Source organism: Lichenostomus cassidix, unplaced genomic scaffold (assembly GCF_008360975.1).
Source record: "Lichenostomus cassidix isolate B80296 unplaced genomic scaffold, HeHo_3.0 unassigened_scaffold_chr26, whole genome shotgun sequence".
In the NCBI taxonomy this organism is placed as follows: domain Eukaryota; kingdom Metazoa; phylum Chordata; class Aves; order Passeriformes; family Meliphagidae; genus Lichenostomus; species Lichenostomus cassidix.
Window position 1 is genome coordinate 488700 of NW_028147268.1, and position 16868 is coordinate 505567.

The 16868-nt window shown below is 48.7% G+C and overlaps 1 protein-coding gene across 3 annotated transcripts in view; it reads left to right on the plus strand.

The window, feature by feature from the left end:
- The window catches only part of SRGAP2 (SLIT-ROBO Rho GTPase activating protein 2), a 92454-nt gene extending 76351 nt beyond the window's left edge, over positions 1-16103 (plus strand). For all 3 annotated transcript variants that reach the window (XM_085044355.1, XM_085044357.1, XM_085044356.1), the window contains 4 exons: positions 3665-3845; positions 4445-4591; positions 6747-7074; positions 10456-16103. In XM_085044355.1, the coding sequence (XP_084900481.1) occupies positions 3665-3845; positions 4445-4591; positions 6747-7074; positions 10456-10839 (1040 nt within the window). In that variant the 3' untranslated portion in view covers positions 10840-16103. The remainder of the gene's footprint in view (positions 1-3664; positions 3846-4444; positions 4592-6746; positions 7075-10455) is intronic.
- The last annotated feature ends 765 nt before the right edge of the window (positions 16104-16868 follow it).

Sequence of the window (16868 nt, forward strand, 5' to 3'; positions counted from 1 at the left end):
GAGGCTGGATGTGTTTCACTGTCCTCCTCCCTTCCCCTCTGCCTGTGTCAGGCATTTTCCCTGCCAGTGGCTTGGGAAGGGGAATTGGGAGTGCTCCAAGCCCTTTAAGGAAGCAGCAAAACAAACCCCAAACCTGCCTGCCTTCCACTGAGAGCCAGGTTTTACAGCAGAGAGTGCTGAGGGCCTCTCTCAGTGATGATTTTTGGATTTCCTCAAGGAAGCTCAGTTGCATTTCCTGTCTGATCAGTGAAAAGAGGCACCAAGGCTGAGAATTCCACGATATTTGCTAAGGAAAAGGTGACACTGCAGTCATGAATGTCCCTGATGCCTCCAAAACCTCCTCCTGGGCTGGAGAGCATCCTGTGAGCCCAGCCAGAGTAGAGAGAGGATGAAGTTCCTGATGAGAAACAGTGATCCCTGGAATGCTGAGAGCAGGCTGACCCAGCCAGGGCAGGATTTGCTTTTGTCCTCCTCGTGTCCTTTGCAGTCATGGAGGTTCTGCAGTGGTTTTACGTGGATGTAGAAATGGGGAACAGAATTCCCTTCAAACCAGGCATCCCCCTGTTTGTCCTGCCCTGCAGGAATTCACTCCATGGCCTTTCCAGGTGCTCCTGTGCTGCCTCTCTGCTCCAGCAGCTGCCTAACAACTCCTCCCCACGGCATCCCTGTGCTCTGCTGCCTTCCCAGCTCACTGATCTCACAGGCTTCCCACCCACACAGTCCTCTGTGCCCCTCTGGTGTTCACAGAGTGAGGAAGGAAAGGATGGATAGAAACTGGGAAATCTCCCTCAGCAAGGCTGAGCCCTGACAGAGCCACTCCTCTGCAGGGTTGTGGGGAGGAACCTCAAAGCCTTGGGGAGTGAACCTTGGGCTGACTGCTTGCTTTGAGCAGAGTGTTCTGTCTGACAAGTGGGAGCTCTGAAAAATGCATGAAAACGTGTCCTCCTGGAGCTGGAATCTCTGAGAAACAGCAATTTAAGAGCTGTAACAAAGCACAGGCCACCTCATCCACATCTGGGCATGGATCCTGGGGTGAAGCCTGCAGGCTGGTGTGCCCTGGGAGAGCTGGTGCTGCTTGGGGCTGGGATTTTCAGCTCTCCACGGTGACTGGGAGGGCAGAAGGGTGGAAAAGGAGCAGTGAGAGATGGGAGAGGGACAGTGCTGTGCAGCTGCTGGAGCTGGAGGTCGTGGGGCCCCTGAGCAAGGTAGAACTGGGAGGTGGTTTGGATGGAGTCCTGCAGCCTCCGTGGAATATTCCATAGGAAGCGTTTGGGAGGGAGAGTTTGGCACTGAGGCAGGGCAGGGAGCTGGGGATGTGTCTCTGAGAGGGAGCAGCAGCAATGTGGGGTTAATTAATTAACAGCCCTAATTGGGCTGTGCAGGGTCACCCCTTGGTCACAGCAGGGCAGGTTCAGCTCCAGCATGGATCTCCCTGGGGTTTTCTCCCTCCTTTTGTCCTCAGATGTGACCAAACCTCCTAAAACCCTTTTGGGGAGGTTGGGATTCCTCTCCCCAAAGCAAAGCTGTCATCCCAGCCACCTCCAGAGCAGGAAGGAATTCTGGGGTGAGGGGAGAGGTCGTGTCTGGCAGAGCATCTGTGCTGCTCATCAGCCTCCCTGCACTGATCTGGGACAGGTAGGGGAGGTCAGAACTGCTGAGAGACAAGCAGATTGTGTGTTGGTTAAATTTTAAAGACGAGTGGAAACGTTTGAATCTGCTGCTTGCCTGCCCAAGCTGTCAGACTGGCAGGGGGAATTGTTTGGCTTAGCCTTATTGCTCTTCATTCACACAGTTTTCTTCTCCGAGCATAAGTGTAAGTAGGAAAAAAGCTACTGGAAATTAAAGTCTAAAATCAGCTCTCTGGAGAAAAGCCAGAGTCCTTAAAAGCAAATTGGAAACATAAGAAACCTGAGTGCCACACTCATCTGGAACAATAAACACTTCTTAATGAAGCAGATGGAATTTACCAAACCACACTCCCAGCCCCTTCCTAAATGGTGGGGGACAGCAAAAAATGGCATTATTGGTGTTTTTTTACTGTCAGGACGAGCTGGCAAAACAAGCAGGAGGGAAGGAAGAGCCAATCCCAGATAACCACGTGCCTGGATAATTTTTTTGAGGGAGATGCTTGTGCTCTGCTCCCCCAGGCTGCCTGAGGAGCTCCAGCTCACCCAGATGCATTCACACCATCATTTCCCAAGCCCTGCTGCTGCCTTGCCTGTCTACAGACAGCTCCAGACCCAATTCTGGAGCTTGTCCTCTCCCCAGGAATAACTGGAAAAGCTCCTGCTTGGCCTTTCAGCCCATTTTCACTTTCTCTTTCGCTGCAGAAGCTTCCTTTGGTGCAGAGATCTCTGTGTGGAGCAGCAGATCTCTCTTTGATCAGTGAGAGGAACCACAAATCTCTTTCTCCAGGAAAGAACTCAATTTCCATGGATTGCTTGGCTGTATTAAAGCTCCTTTAAAGTAATTAGAGGGAGCCCACTGGGGCTGTGGCTGAGCTCATCTCCATCCCCTGATTCCTCCCTGGAACCAGGAGCTGCCTTAATACATACTTAGAGCCCAACGTTTGAGCAGCTTTTTTCAGAGCCTTAAAAATAATCCACAGGAATTCCATATTGATTTTTCCTGAGTGTCTAAATGCCCTTATTGTGGCTCTGTGTAATATCAGAGCCCTGCAGGGCCCTGGATTAGTGGCTGGAGCTGCTGTGTGAGCTCTGCCAGCAGGAATGGGCATGGAGCATCCCAGGGAGCAGCTCAGTGCCCTCAGCCCTGCACAGAGCCCAGCCCTGCATGTTTTCCTTTGCTCCCATGGCAGTTGGATGAATAGCAGGGCCTCCCACGGTGCCCAAATTCCAGTCTCCTGGGTCAGGTGAACCTCACAGGCTGCAGAAATTTCCTTCTGAATGGATGCTTTATTTCTGGAGCAGCTCGGAATGAGAGGATGTTTCCCTCCCCTGCCTGCCCAGGAGGTTCACTTCAGCTGCTTCTGGGGGAAGTGAACCACGGGCAGATTTTTGTCTGGAATGTACCTGATTGCTTCCCACCTCTGAAACCCTTTTTGTTTGAATGAATCACTCATTCTGCTGTGCCCACTTCCATCGCTGCAGGCTGGAATTGCTGTGAGTGGGTTTAGGGGTTGGAAAACATGAGTGTGCCCTGAGTGTAGGGGTGAGGTGAGTTCTGAAAGTGCAATATCCTGCAGTTTAGGGGTTCACATGTAGGGGTGAGGTGGGTTATGAAAATTGCATTTTGTGAATACATAAAATTGCATTTTATGAAAAATCAACATCCTCCAGCTTAGGGATTCTCCTCTGAACCTTGCTGCTCCCAGCCCTGAAGAAGGAACACTTTATCCTCCTCGTGCTCTGCTTTATGGTAGATTTAAACTGCTGGAAGTGTCTGAAAGTGCAATATCTTCCACTTCAGGGGTTCCCATGTAGGGATGAGGTGGGTTATGAAAATTGCATTTTATGAATGCATAAAATTGCATTTTATGAAAACGCAACATCCTCCAGCTTAGGGATTCTCCTCTGAACCTTGCTGCTCCCAACCCTGAAGAAGGAACACTTTATCCTCCTCGTGCTCTGCTTTATGGCAGATTTAAACTGCTGCATGTGCCTAGGTGTTAGTGAACTGCTCTTTATCCCCTTCCATCTCCCAGAGTGTGAGCCCATCGAGGCCATAGCCAGGTTTGACTACCTGGGCAGGACTGCACGGGAGCTGTCCTTCAAGAAAGGAGCATCTCTGCTGCTCTACCAGCGCGCCTCGGACGACTGGTGGGAGGGAAGACACAATGGCATCGATGGCCTCATCCCCCACCAGTACATCGTGGTGCAGGACACGTATGTGACCCTCTGCAGGCTGGGCTGGCTCCAGACTCACCTTGGGATGGGCTGGTGGGGGTCAACCTTAGGGGGAGAGTTCAGCCTTTGGGGATCCCAGCACTGAGTAGGGCTGTGGAGGGGTGGGGGTGGTGTTGGGATTGGTTTGGGGCTTGTTAGAGATGCAGAGATGGGATCTCTGGGTTGTTCACTGGAATCAGGACGGGGATTTGCCACAGGAAATGATAGGACAAGGGGGAATGGCCTGAAGCTGAAGGAGAGTTGGTTTAGATTGGGGATATTGGAAGGAATTGTTCCCTGTGAGGGTGGTGAGGCTGTGGCTGCTGCTGGATCCCTGGCAGTGTCCAAGGCCAGGCTGGACAGGGCTTGGAGCAGTCTGGGGTGGTCAGAGTCATCCCTGCTCATGGCAGGGGTGGGATGAGATGACCAAGATCCCTTCCAGCCCAGCCATGCCATGACTGGAAGGAGCTGCAGTGATCCCCAAGCCCCTCACTCTGTGCTGCTGCCCTGTGTGTTCACCTGCACAGTGAACAGTGAACTCACAGCTCAGCACTGCTGCTCCTCTTCGGCTCTGTGATCTCCTCCCCTCTCCTTCCTAGCGAGGACGGGATGTCAGAAAGGTCCAGTCCCAAGTCAGAAATAGAAATCAACTCGGAGCCACCGGAGGAGAAGGTGACAGCCCGAGCTGGTGCCAGCTGTCCCAGCGGGGGACACGTCGCAGATATCTACCTTGCCAACATCAACAAGTAAGAGCAGCCTGGTGGTACTTTCCCTGCCTGTAAAGAGCTCGGTGATGAGTCCAGTGAAATGTTTCCTTCCCTGGAAAAGGTTAATTAACGAGCACTGCCACCATTTTTCTCTGCTTCCCCCCTTCTCTTAACCCACTCACATTTTGCTGTCCCCTCTCTGTCACCAGTGAGGCCATCGCTCATCTCAAACCCCACTGGCTTCTCTTCTCCATCCCCACGGTGCCATCTGCTCCTGTTTTCCCAAATATTCCCTATTGGATGAGCTGAGCAGGCAGAGAAAGGGAGGGCAGTGGTGGGATGAGCTCTTGTGTCATTGTCCCCATCCGTGGTCCTGTTCTGTGGTCTGTCCCATCTCCCCCCCGTTTAGCACCTTCCCCTGGGCGGGGTGGAGGACAATTCCTGCAGGAAGTGTGTCCCAGTTTGTGATCAGTCCCTACCTGCAGTCCCTCCATCTGGCTCTGCCTGTGGCACTCCTTTGTTCCTGCAGCACTTCTCACCTCGGGTTACTAACCATATGCTTTCCGTGGAACAGCACAACCCCTGTTGCTCTAACCTTGCCTCCTCGACCAGAAATTGTTGCTTTAGCCAACGCTCAGCATAACAAAAAGCTGGAAAATCAAGCTAGGAGCAGACTAAATTCCATGAGCTGTTCAATAATTTTTCTAGACAGGCTTATCCCCTGTATGTTTCTGATTATTTCCTTAGTGTTAAAACCCACCCTCAGCTCTTTCCATTGTGCAGTGAAGGTATTATGTGATAATTACAGTTTGATGGGAGGGGATGTTCTTAACCTTCAGTTAATTTATTTAGCACGATGTAGCCTGTAAAGGCATTAACACAAATGCATCCTTTTAAAAGGTTTGGACTCTGCTCGTGGCCTAGAGAGCCTAAGGTCCTCCCTTGTGGGATTCAGCAGAGCTCCACTGCTATCTCAGTGTTAATCTGCATCAGTTTGGGATCTGGGCTTTCTTTTGTGGTGTTTGTTGTCTGAGCCACTGGAGTGGCCATTGTGCCAGTTATGGAGAGATTTGTGTAATTTCAGAGCTATTCTGGAGCTTCACCATCTGCTGGCTTTGGTACAGTTGTGTGTAGTGGTTTTTAGAAGCTTGGGTAATGTCCACTCCAGGTTTTTTTGGTTTTTTTTTTTCTCCCTGTACTAGGGAACCTGATATTTAGCAACAGTAGCATAAGACTCATTTTGTTGTTTTTTCTTTAGGAATGAATCTTCTGACCTATGTGAGAACACACTTGAGCAAAATTAAATCAGATGGTTTCGCAATGACAGTTGTGCCACCCACTGAATTATTATTTGGATGCCAAAATCCTACTGGAGTTAACACTTTCTTGCAGTTATTCATGGGGCTGGTGCTATATATAAATGGATCCTTCCCTGTATAATGGATGCCAAGCTTCAGACCTATGGCATAAAGTGTTCTGCTGCATTGGCCTTGCCATGATTTGAGTGGAATCGTGCTGTCACACCTCATGGTGCTGGGGTAGAAACTAAATTCTTTGGACCAGTTCATCCATTTGACATCATCTTTTTTTTTTTTGGTTTATCTGTAGCCCTGCCTAGATAATGCCTTGTGGTCCTGCCAAAGCCATGACAAAGAACCATCTCTTACCACCAGCAAACATTGGAAATGATCATGAAGCCCCAAACTGGGGGGTCTTTGCTTGCTGATCTCTGAAAATCATAACTTGATGCCTTGGGCCAGGAGCTTAGTAGACTTATACTGTGTCCTCCAGTGAAAGATTGTAGCTCTGCTCTTGGAATGTAATAAAAACACATCATCAAAACCTGTCGATGGCACAGAGGGTTTTTCTTTTTTTTTATTTTTTTTTGTTCCAGTATAAATTCTTCTCCTCTTGACCAAGTTAATCACGTTCCACCCAAGTTTTCTGGTTTTTGCTATGAATGTGCACAGCTGCCAGGACTCAGTCTTGTGTTAGAAGCGTGAAACTGGAATAATGATTTATAATTATTTATAATTTATAATTCCATTGTACCGCAATCCCTCCTCAACCCCTGGGTCTCTGTAATCTGGGTACCTCTGTGTCTCTTCCCATTGTCCTGTGTGTTGTTTTGGGGGGAATATCTTCAACTGACAGCCCTGTTACCTGCTTGCATTGACTTGTTTTGCTTTTGAAGGCAAAGAAAGAAACCAGAGTCAGGCAGCATCAGAAGAGCCTTCCGTCAAAGTGACAGCCACGGCCTAGGTAGTTCCCTGGCAGAACCAGCCTCCCCCGGAGCCATAGCCGGTTCCAGGCCCTCATCTCAGCCCATTTTGAGCCAAAGTCTTCCCAAGGAGGTTCCAGACAAATGCTCCATCAGTGGCCACGGCAGCCTCAATTCCATCAGCCGGCACTCGTCGCTCAAGAGCCGCATGGACAGCCCGCAGATCCGCAAGGCTGTCACGGCCGGCAGGTCCAAGAGCTTCAACAACCACCGCCCCATGGACCCCGAGGTCATTGCACAGGTGAGAGCAGCCTCCTGCTGGGGGCTTTGCTTGGGTGGTAATTTGCTTGCCATATTAATTTCTGGGTTTTTTGGGTTTTTTGTGCTCTTCGTGTGTCTGTGACTTGGCGAGGTTCTGTGTATGCTCCTTACAAAATGCTGAACACCTCTGTTCCCAGCGCCTTTAGCCAAAACAAAGCTCTGTGGATAGAGATTCAAGGAGGTATTTGTTGCCCTAAGGCCCAAAAATGTGTAAAGAGTGGTGGAAATCGGGGAACAGGCCTGGGGTGATGAACATCATCACCTGAAGGTGTGACTGGAGAATTAGGGACCAAAATGGTAATAAAACAGAATTTATAGAAGGTGAAGAGCCCCTGACCCTGTGTCCATTTGGGTGTAGCCCAAGGGGGACTTTGCTTGCCTGAATGTACCTTGAAGGCCTTGAATAAATTTATTTTATTCTCCTAGTTTGTCTTGGCCTCTGTTTCAGGTAGCCTGTTTAGACATCATGGGGAGCTTGCAGGATGGTGGTATTTGAGTGCAAACCTGATTTAATCTCATTCCCCAGCAGGGATGTGCAGCTCTGGGTGAGGAGAGGCTGTGGGTGGTCAGTCTGGGGAAGAGAAGGCTGAGGGGATTCCCCAATCCATAGAAACATGGATTTATTTCTATAAAAATAGAAATAAGGGCTGTCAGGACAGTGCCAGGCTCTGCTCAGGGACAGGACAAGGAGCCATAAATTAGAGCAAAAGGTTCAACCTCAGCATGAGGAAGATCTGTCCAGGAGGGTGGCAGAGCCCTGGAGCAGCTGCCCAGCAGGGTGTGGAGTCTCCCTCTCTGGGGACATCCCAAACCCACCTGGACACCCTCCTGTGTCCCCTGTTGCAGGTGACCCTCCCTGGACACTGGGTTGGACTCCAGAGGTCCTTCCAACCCCACTGATTCCCTCACTGCAATATTAATTTAGGACACAGCTCCAGCCAGGTCTTCCCTCCTCTCTTTTGCAAGGCTTTCCTGAGGGAAGACAAACACTCAGCTCCTTCCTCCATAAAAACTCAGAACTGTTGGTTATCCAGAGTTCAATCTCAACAATAAAAAAAACCCCATTTCAGAAAGTGACACAGATTTCTGAGCTGTCAGCAGAGAATTAAACCATCACAGCTTCAGAGGGAGAGAGAAGTAAAGTTTTTATTGTGGATTTAACGTTCTCCTGTCAGTCAGGGCAGGCCTGCCTGTGGTTTGCCATGGGAAGCACATGGAGCAGCATATGCTTTTTACCCAAATAAAACCAGGCTGTGCTGATTGTGCAGTGCTCCAGGGGCAAATTTGTATCCTTGCAGGCTTTGTGTGTGATCAGAAACCAGCTCTGAACACAGCCCTGCTGCTTTTTGGGAGTTGGTTGTGCTCACCTTGCAGTCAGGGCAGGCTGGGAGTGTTGGGAATGTCACAGATTTCCCTTTTCCATGAGGTTCCCCCCGGCAGAGCTGCCTGCACTTGCACTGTCTGTCCCTAGTGTGCAGGGTGGGATGCAGGGATCTGTCTGAAGCCCAGGAATGCTCCAGGCTCAGATTACAAAGCCCTGGGAGACCTCACTGCTCTGCCTGGCTCAGGGCTCTGCAGGTTCTGAAAATTAAACATGGTTTTTATTGACAAAACAGCACCTCCAAATAATAAATAAGGTCCAAATTAAAACCCAGTGTGTTTAATTCTGATAGGAGTTTGTATTTTGCCATTTTGAGGCTCTTTAGCCCATTTTTTACAGTAGAACTGTAGTGTACACCTCCTGCTGCCTTCAGATTTCCCTGTCCTTCCGAGGCTTTGGTTGACATAAATCAGATTCTTTGTTTTTTCAATCAGGCTCTGACTGAAGTTGTTCTGTCTCCTCTCCCTGCCAGAACCTTCCCTCCATTGTTTCACTGGAGAAGAGTCTGGGGACAAAAAGGGAAAGAGGAGGGGAAAATAGATAGAAAAGAGGAGGGAGAAAAACCCAAGCTGTGTTAAATCAGTGTTTTTCTCCACAGTATCTGCTCAGACACCATCTAATAACCATCTTAACATATTTCCCCAACTTCATAACGCAAATCTGCCTGGCCTCAAGATAGAGTGGGAGGTGTCAGATTTCTGCCTCTGGTTTCTTCCACCATTCCTTGCCTGATTTACCTTCCCCACCCCCTGAAAAACCTCGGAGGAAGCTGGAAAGCTGCAGCCAGAAGTGTGAGTCACAGCCAGGCTGAGCTCTGCTGCTCCCCAGGGAATCCTGTGCACCACTGGACTCTCCAGTAGGTCCTGAGACAAAACCCCCTGTTTTTATCCCAGAAGTTCCCTTTGTATGTATTTGTTAAGAGCTGTAATATTTTTTAAGATGCAGGAGAAGTGCCAATTTGGATTTCTCTACGTGTCTCTGGCATTTTGTGTGTTTTCTAAAACGTTAAAATTTTGAGTCCTGTGGAATGCATTCCTGGGAGCAGCTCAGACAGCAGGAAAACCAATGAGGCAGCAAGAACCCACGGGGATTTCTGCATTCAGTGTGTGGCTCTTCAGCCACTAGCAATCCAGCAGTGCTTCAATCCTTCAGGAATTCCCTCTGCTGAATCTCACATGCCAAATAAACTGCAAGAATGGACACCAATACTTTTTGGTTTCTGTTCATTGCTGCAGTTTGGGGTTCTGCTTTGAAGCCTGGGCAGCATCAGGAGCAGTGAAGGATCAGATCAGCATCAAAGCAGTGCTGGCAATTATTTTCCTCCCTGTTGCTGGAAAATCTTAGTGATGATTAGCTGCAGGATGTGATCCTGTGCAGTTTGGTCCTTGATTCTCGTGTTGGTGTTTAGAAAACAAAAATGTGCTCAAAATTTGACTTTTATCTTGTTATTTTTGTGTCTGGGCTGTGATTGTCAGCTGTAGGACGCGATGCTGCGTGGTTTGGTCCTTGATTTGAGTGTTTAGAAGACAAAAACGTGTTAAAAACCTGACTTTTATCTCGTTATTTGTGTGGCTGGGCTGTGATTATCAGCTGCAGGACGCGATGCTGCGCGGTTTGGTCCTCGATTCGAGTGCTGGTGTTCAGAAAACAAAAATGCACTCCAAACCTGACTTTCATCTCACTCTTAGTGTGTCTGGGCTGTGCCTGGGCTCTTGATTATTGGCTGCAGGATGCGATGCTGCAGTTTAGTCCTTGATTTGAGTGTTTAGAAGACAAAAATCTCCTCAAAACCTGATTTTTATCCCATTATATGTGTGTCTGGGCTGTGATTATCAGCTGCAGAATGCGATGCTGTGCAGTTTGGTCCTCAATTCTAGTGTTGGTGTTCAGAAAACCAAAATGCACTCCAAACCTGACTTTTACCTCCTTCTCTGTGTGTCTGGGCTGTGCCTTCACTGTGCCCCTCTGCTGCTCTTGCAGGACATCGAGGCCACCATGAACTCGGCGCTGAACGAGCTGCGGGAGCTGGAGAGGCAGAGCAGCGTCAAGCAGACTCCCGACGTGGTGCTGGACACCCTGGAGCCCCTGAAAACCTCCCCCGTGGTGGCCCCCACCTCGGAGCCCTCCAGCCCCCTGCACACCCAGCTCCTCAAGGACACTGAGCCCCCCTTCCAGCGCAGTGCCAGCACGGCTGGGGACATTCCCTGCACCTTCCGGCCGGTCAAGTCGGTCAAGATGGCCACGCAGGTGAAGCCGCCGGCCACGCGGCCCAAGCCTGCCCTGTTCCCCAAGAGCAGTGCCACCAGCCCTGCTGTGACCTCCTCGGCAGCTCAGCAGCCCCCAGACAAGTCGTGTACTGTGTGACAAAGCCCACGCTGCTCTCTGGTACAACTCCTGCTGGTCCGGATGGAGAGAGACTGTCAAAGACTCTAAAATTGCTATTTAAGGAATTGTTGGACTGAAGGTGAAGTGCTGCTCGCTGAGCGGTGACAACCTTGTCCCTGAGACAGCTCCTGCCACGCTTGGGAAACCCACAATCCACCATCCACTGTGAAGCTGAGCAGGAGGACGCCAAGGGATGAGTTGGATTTTGGTTTCGAGGCCTTTTTGGAGCGTTGGGCCGCGGAAAGGGACATTTGGTGGCGTCCTGTTTTTGGGTACTGGTGTGGTGACTTCTGTATTCTGTGTTTCATTTATCACAGGGAAACAATAGGATAGATTTTAGTCTATTGCATGTTTTGGTGCCACTGGTTACGTGGAGCTTGGACATGCCTGTTTCTTGTGCATTATTATTATTATTATTATAATTATTATTATTATTCCGTCGCCCGCTGGTGCCACGGTGGTTAAGGGTCTGTCTTGACTTCCATCACATCCTCTGGTTTTGTTTGTTTGCTGCCCATTCCTCCCCCTCAGGGCCAAAGCCCTTGGCCATCCAGCCTCATGCTTTAGTTGTCATGGAAAAAAAAATAGTTTACTCTGGAACACTCTTAGATTTTGTGGAGTTCTACGTAATATGTGTCTGTGCAAATATAAACAAACATGTTCCTGAGGTTTGGGAGCACAAGAAAGAGCCCAGTTGTTGCTCATGGACAATCCTTACTGGTTTCCCCCTTTGCTGTCCCATATTTAAAAGCAGCTTTTATTGTTTCCAGTGTCATTTCCAGCCCGTGGGCTCTGCTGTGGTGTTTGCTCCCGGGACACTGAATGTAAAAAAAAAAAAAAAAAAAATCAAGATAATTTTGCAGATCAGCATCCTCTGCTGGGAGTTCCTTCCCAACACACACACTCCTGCTCTGCCTCAGGACGGATCCTGACCCCAAATCCCAGCAACAAGCACTGTAAAAACTTCTCTCAGGAGTTCTCAAGCTCCCTGCCTCGTCCCTCTCTGGGGACCTCTGCTCTCATAGAGCAGTGCAGGGACACTGCTGGGGACAGGGCTGTGACAGCACGTGGCTCCTGGGGTGGCTCCTGTCCGTGTGGGACTGCCCTGGGGATGAATTCCTTCCATTTGTATTTATCTGTAGGCAGCAAAGGCTCTGCCTGCCAGCAGCACCCACGGAATCCTCTGTGCTCCCCTGGGAATTCAATTCTCCCCAGCGCCCACATTTATTTAATTTAATAATTAAATCTAGAGGCATGTGCCACTTAGGAGTGGGGACTGGCTGAGCCTCAGCTTGCCTCGTTCCTGGGCTTTTCTGGGATTTCCAACAAGCTGCACGTCTTAGGCTTCCGAAAAATAATAAATCCAAGGACAAGAGAAGAAAAGTCATTTTGTTTCCCTTCGGTTTGTGAGTTCCTGGTGACTGCAAAGGCAATTGGCACTTAAAAGAGAAGAAACGGAGAAGAGTTGCAGAAATGTCCTTTTCTGATCCTTTTAGGATGTTTGGAAAAACGGGACAGGGTTTTCCTGCCTCCCTGTCCGTCCCCAACGCACAACCCCCTCGCTGCAGAAGCAATCAATCCGTCTGATTAATTAAAAATTGAATTAATCACACCTTTTCCAAACGCCAGCTTTCTCTGGGCTCTGAATTAAGGACATCCAAAAACAGGGAAGCACTGGGAAGGTTTTGCTGAGGACACTCCTTGTTCCCCATGTCTGCTCAGCTTTCCCATGGTACGAGTGGCACTGTCCCTGTCCCTCCAGGAGATGCCACCAGCGCCACCAGCGACCTTTCCTCTCAGGTTCTGATGGACTTCTACCACCAAGGAATCACTTGTTCTTTCGGGGGGAAAAAAAAATAGAATGATTAAACTTGTAATTTTTTGCTCAGGCAGAACTTTCTGGCATTTCCTTTTTAGTAAGAATTTTTGTTGTTGTTATTTTCTTTTTTTTTTTTTTTTTTTTGGTCACTAATGACCGAAGTTAATCTGTGTCAAGAGCAGGATCTCTGTAAACTGACTTTGGCTCATTTTAATGCCTTATTTTCTTTTTTTACATTTTTATGCCTAGCATTGATGTTCCTAAGAATAAGTGTCCAGCCACGCACAGCACATTGGAGGAGCTGCTCTTTTCCAGCTTCAAGCATGGAATTAGGTGGAAAGGAAAATAAAAATAAAACACTTCAGGTTACTGTAACAGCAACTGTCTGTATCTGAATTACTGTGCTTCTCCAGCATCCACAGCTCTGGGACAATCCTGCTGCCAAGAGGTGCTTGGCAGGATCACCTGGATATGGAGCAACTCAACTGGAATTCTGGTGTGCACTGTGATTGACACAAGCAATAGGACAGACTCAACATCCTTCCTCTTCCTCGAGCTCTGCCCAGAGGAAAATCACACCTGGGGGGAGCAAGACGAGAAAATCCCACCAAAATCAGAATAAAGGGGAGATTTTCAGCTTGTCTGCTTCTCTCTCTGAACGCACAAGGATGTTTGCCACGAGGGGTTTACTAGCAGCTGCTGCTGGCAAGGTGGGAAGGAGGAACTGGCAAAGTTCCCTCCCTGCAGAACCAGGAGAGATCCACGTGGAGTGGCCAAGTGTGACCCAGTGGTTGGCCTGGGGAGGTACCAGTGGCACTCCACACCTCCACATCCCGACAGAAATATCAGCTCTTCCACGGAAATCCTCTTTTCGTGACTTTTCCCCGTAACGTTTGTGTCAAAATGTAAAGACAAGGGAAGTGTTTGATAACTGGAATTACGTCTGTCTGGTCGATAGTGCTCTGAGTGAACAACGGGGTTTTGTTCATCAGGTGTTGGATTGAAATAATCCGAAGCAAAAAAAATGAAAAAAAAAAAACTTTGAGAATGAAACAAGGTTTTTAGGTGATCTGAATGGTTTCTGAAGCTCAGACCTTTTCTGGTGTATTTCCCTAGTTGGGAATGGAGCAGTGTGCTTTAACCATTGCTGAATTTCTGCCTCTCTGAGGTCGTCCAAAGTTTATAAATTGTAAATTTGTCCTTCATGTCCGAGCAGTGGGACACGAGCAAACCCTCTCACTTGGTCTGTGCTGGGTATTTTATTGCAATGAAAATGAGTAAATAATTAGAGTGCACTGTGACAGCAGAAAAAAAAAAAAAAAAGTTGTTGTATATGTCTGTATTTTGATACCTGTTCAAAAGGAGTCTTTGGGTTTCCTGTGCTGAATACCTCATGTGTTGGGTTTTGGGAGTTTATGTTGATTTTTTTTTTTTTAATTTTTTTTTTTTTTAAAGGCAAGATTGTTCTTGCACAAAAGTAGGTTAAGATAACCGAGTTCTCATAAATTTATTTACTGAATCGAAACGCTTCAGTTTGGCAAGAAATTCCATCTGTTGTGGTTCCCCACCTTGCACTTCATCCAGGGTGTGCTTGAAGAGCTCCAGCAATACTGAGACAAGAGAAGCTCCTTGCAGGTGGAGTTTGCTGCCTTATTCCTCTTCTTCTCTGTGTCAAAAACCTCAAATTCGGTGGAACTGTGTCGGTTTGGGGATTTGTTAGGTCTGTTGCTCTGCAGAAATGATGTCCCTGGTTCTCAGCACTTCCCATCCTTCCCAGGAACAGTCTGTGGGATCCACGAGGAGGGGACACTGCCAGGAGGTGATGCTCTCAGTGAGGAATCAGGAATGATGGAAAAACACCCCAAAAATCCCTGTGGAGCCAGTTTGGCTCGGTGGGAGGTTGAGCTCTGCCCCTTGTGCAGCACTTCTGGGAGGAGAAGGAGGTGGCTCTGTCCCCTGGGGGTGGCACTGCTTTGGTGGCCACTCAGGGACACCTGTGCTTGGCAGGACCAAGCCCTGGGTGTGCAGGGATGTCCCCAAAACACAGTGAAACTGCTTCAGAAACGGGAAAATGGGAGCATTGGGGTATTTCCATCACTTGAAGGCCTGTCCAGAACGGGAAATTGAATTTAACAAGCTGGGGATTTATTTATTTTGAGATTTTTAGCTTTCACAAAAATAAGAAGCCCTGTTTTTGGGCTCATCTGGCCTTGGCTAATGCCCCACAAAGGGAGCTGGGGACATAAAGCTGTTCCTTTGATGGGCTGGTGGCACAAGAGGTGGACAGGAGGGAACATCATTCCCCCAGGGATGCTCTGGGGAAACACCAAGCACTTCATGGACTGAATTTCGGGGTTGGAGCTCTTTCCAGATCAGCTCCCTGCGTGTCTCTGCGTCTGTGTGACAACCTGGTACTTGAAAAAACATAAAAAAATTAGAAATACTTGACCCTCTGCCTGGTGCCTGCAGGGCTGGGATGGCCCTGGCTGTGTCACGCACAAGTGGTTGAATTCTTTTCCAGGCTCAGTTCTAGCAGCAAACCACCTCTTTGGGTGGCTCTAGACATGCCAAAACAGCCATTGAAAGCCTGGAAAGTGGAAAGGTTTTGTTGAGGTATTTTTTTTTTTAATTTTCCTGTTAAATTTTGTGCTTCCTCTAACACAGTTTGGGCCAAAAGTGGTGTTTTACACCTTTGGGCCAAAAAGAGGCGAAGGTGGAGAGGGAAAGCAGCTTCCTGCTGTGCTAATACTTGACCTGCCAAGCTTCCTACAGGGTAAATAGTGAGCAGTTTGCAGCGGGAATCGTGGGTGGAACCATCCTTCTGGAGGCACTGGGGTGACCTGCTGCTGAGGTGGGATCTGCAGCCTTTCCTCCTGGGATGGAGCAGCAGGGTTGGGTTGGGCTCTGAGCGTGCCAAACTGCTGGAGCAATACTTGGGAGCAGCAGCTTCTTCAGAGCCCAGCTCTGTGTAGGGCTGTTCCTGGAAACCATCTCTGATTTCTGAGGGTCCCAGCCATGCTGTGCTTCTGCTGTGAGGCAGGAAAATCGGGTTGGGAAGTGTAAAAATGGTGTTTTCTGTCTGAACCCGAGGTTATGGACAGCACTTGGTGGGGTGGAATGTTCTTGCTAAAACGAGTTTCCATTGTTTCATGTCTTCTACACCAATATATATATGGTGTATATATTAAACTGTGTAAAATTGTACTTTGTACATAGAACTCTGTACAATATGGAGGTACAGCCTTCTTTTGGTTTTTTTTTGTTGGTTTTTTCTCCCCCCTTTTGGTACAGTATTGTACAGTATTAGGAGTCGATGTGTTGGAAGTGTTAAATCCATACTTGGGGCGCAACAAAAAAAATGTATCCATTGTCATTAGCAATAGTTTTGGAGAAATAAATGTTTTGGGTATGGTGGAAACACTGACCTGAGGGTGCTGGTGTGTGATGTCTGCAGTGGGGTTTGAGGGGGAGAGCATGGCCTGGGGGGTTTGGGATCCTCAGGAATGCTGGTAAGTTGGGAAGGAAGGATGTGCAGGGTTTGGGAGCACACAGGGCCATTCCTGGGCACTGGGACACTCGGTGGCAGCAGGGCAGGAGCAGTGTGGTGGCACTGAGATGAGGGGGATACAGAGGATGGGGTGATGGGACAGGAGAATGGCCAGAAGGAGAGGGTTTAATGGGATGTTGGGAAGAAATTCCTCCCTGTGAGGGTGGGGAGGAACTCCCAGAGAAGCTGTGGCTGCCCCTGGAAGTGTCCAAAGCCAGCTTGGAGCACCCTGGGACAGTGGGAGGTGTCCCTGCCCAAGGCAGGGGGTGGAATGATAAAACCTTAAAGGTTTCCCCCAACCCAAACCCTTTTCTGTGATCCCACTGACTGCTGATCCCAGTTCCCCCAGCCCAGGCTGGCACACACCTACCCCAGCAGCATTCCCTGGGGAAAACACTTCCCTTGCAGTGACCTGATTTAAAAATGCTTAATCTTCATCATTTTCCTGCAGAGGATGGACCCCCAACTGTCTGAGGAAAGAGGATTTAAGATTGAGATTATGGATTGGATCATTATTATTATCATTGCCAGCTTTCCCCCATCTCAGGTTTTCAATGGGCCTTTTTTGGTTTTGGCTTCCTTTTGTTTAGATTTCAAGAAATTTCTTATTTATTATGAGATTTGATGTTTAACTGAGGCTTC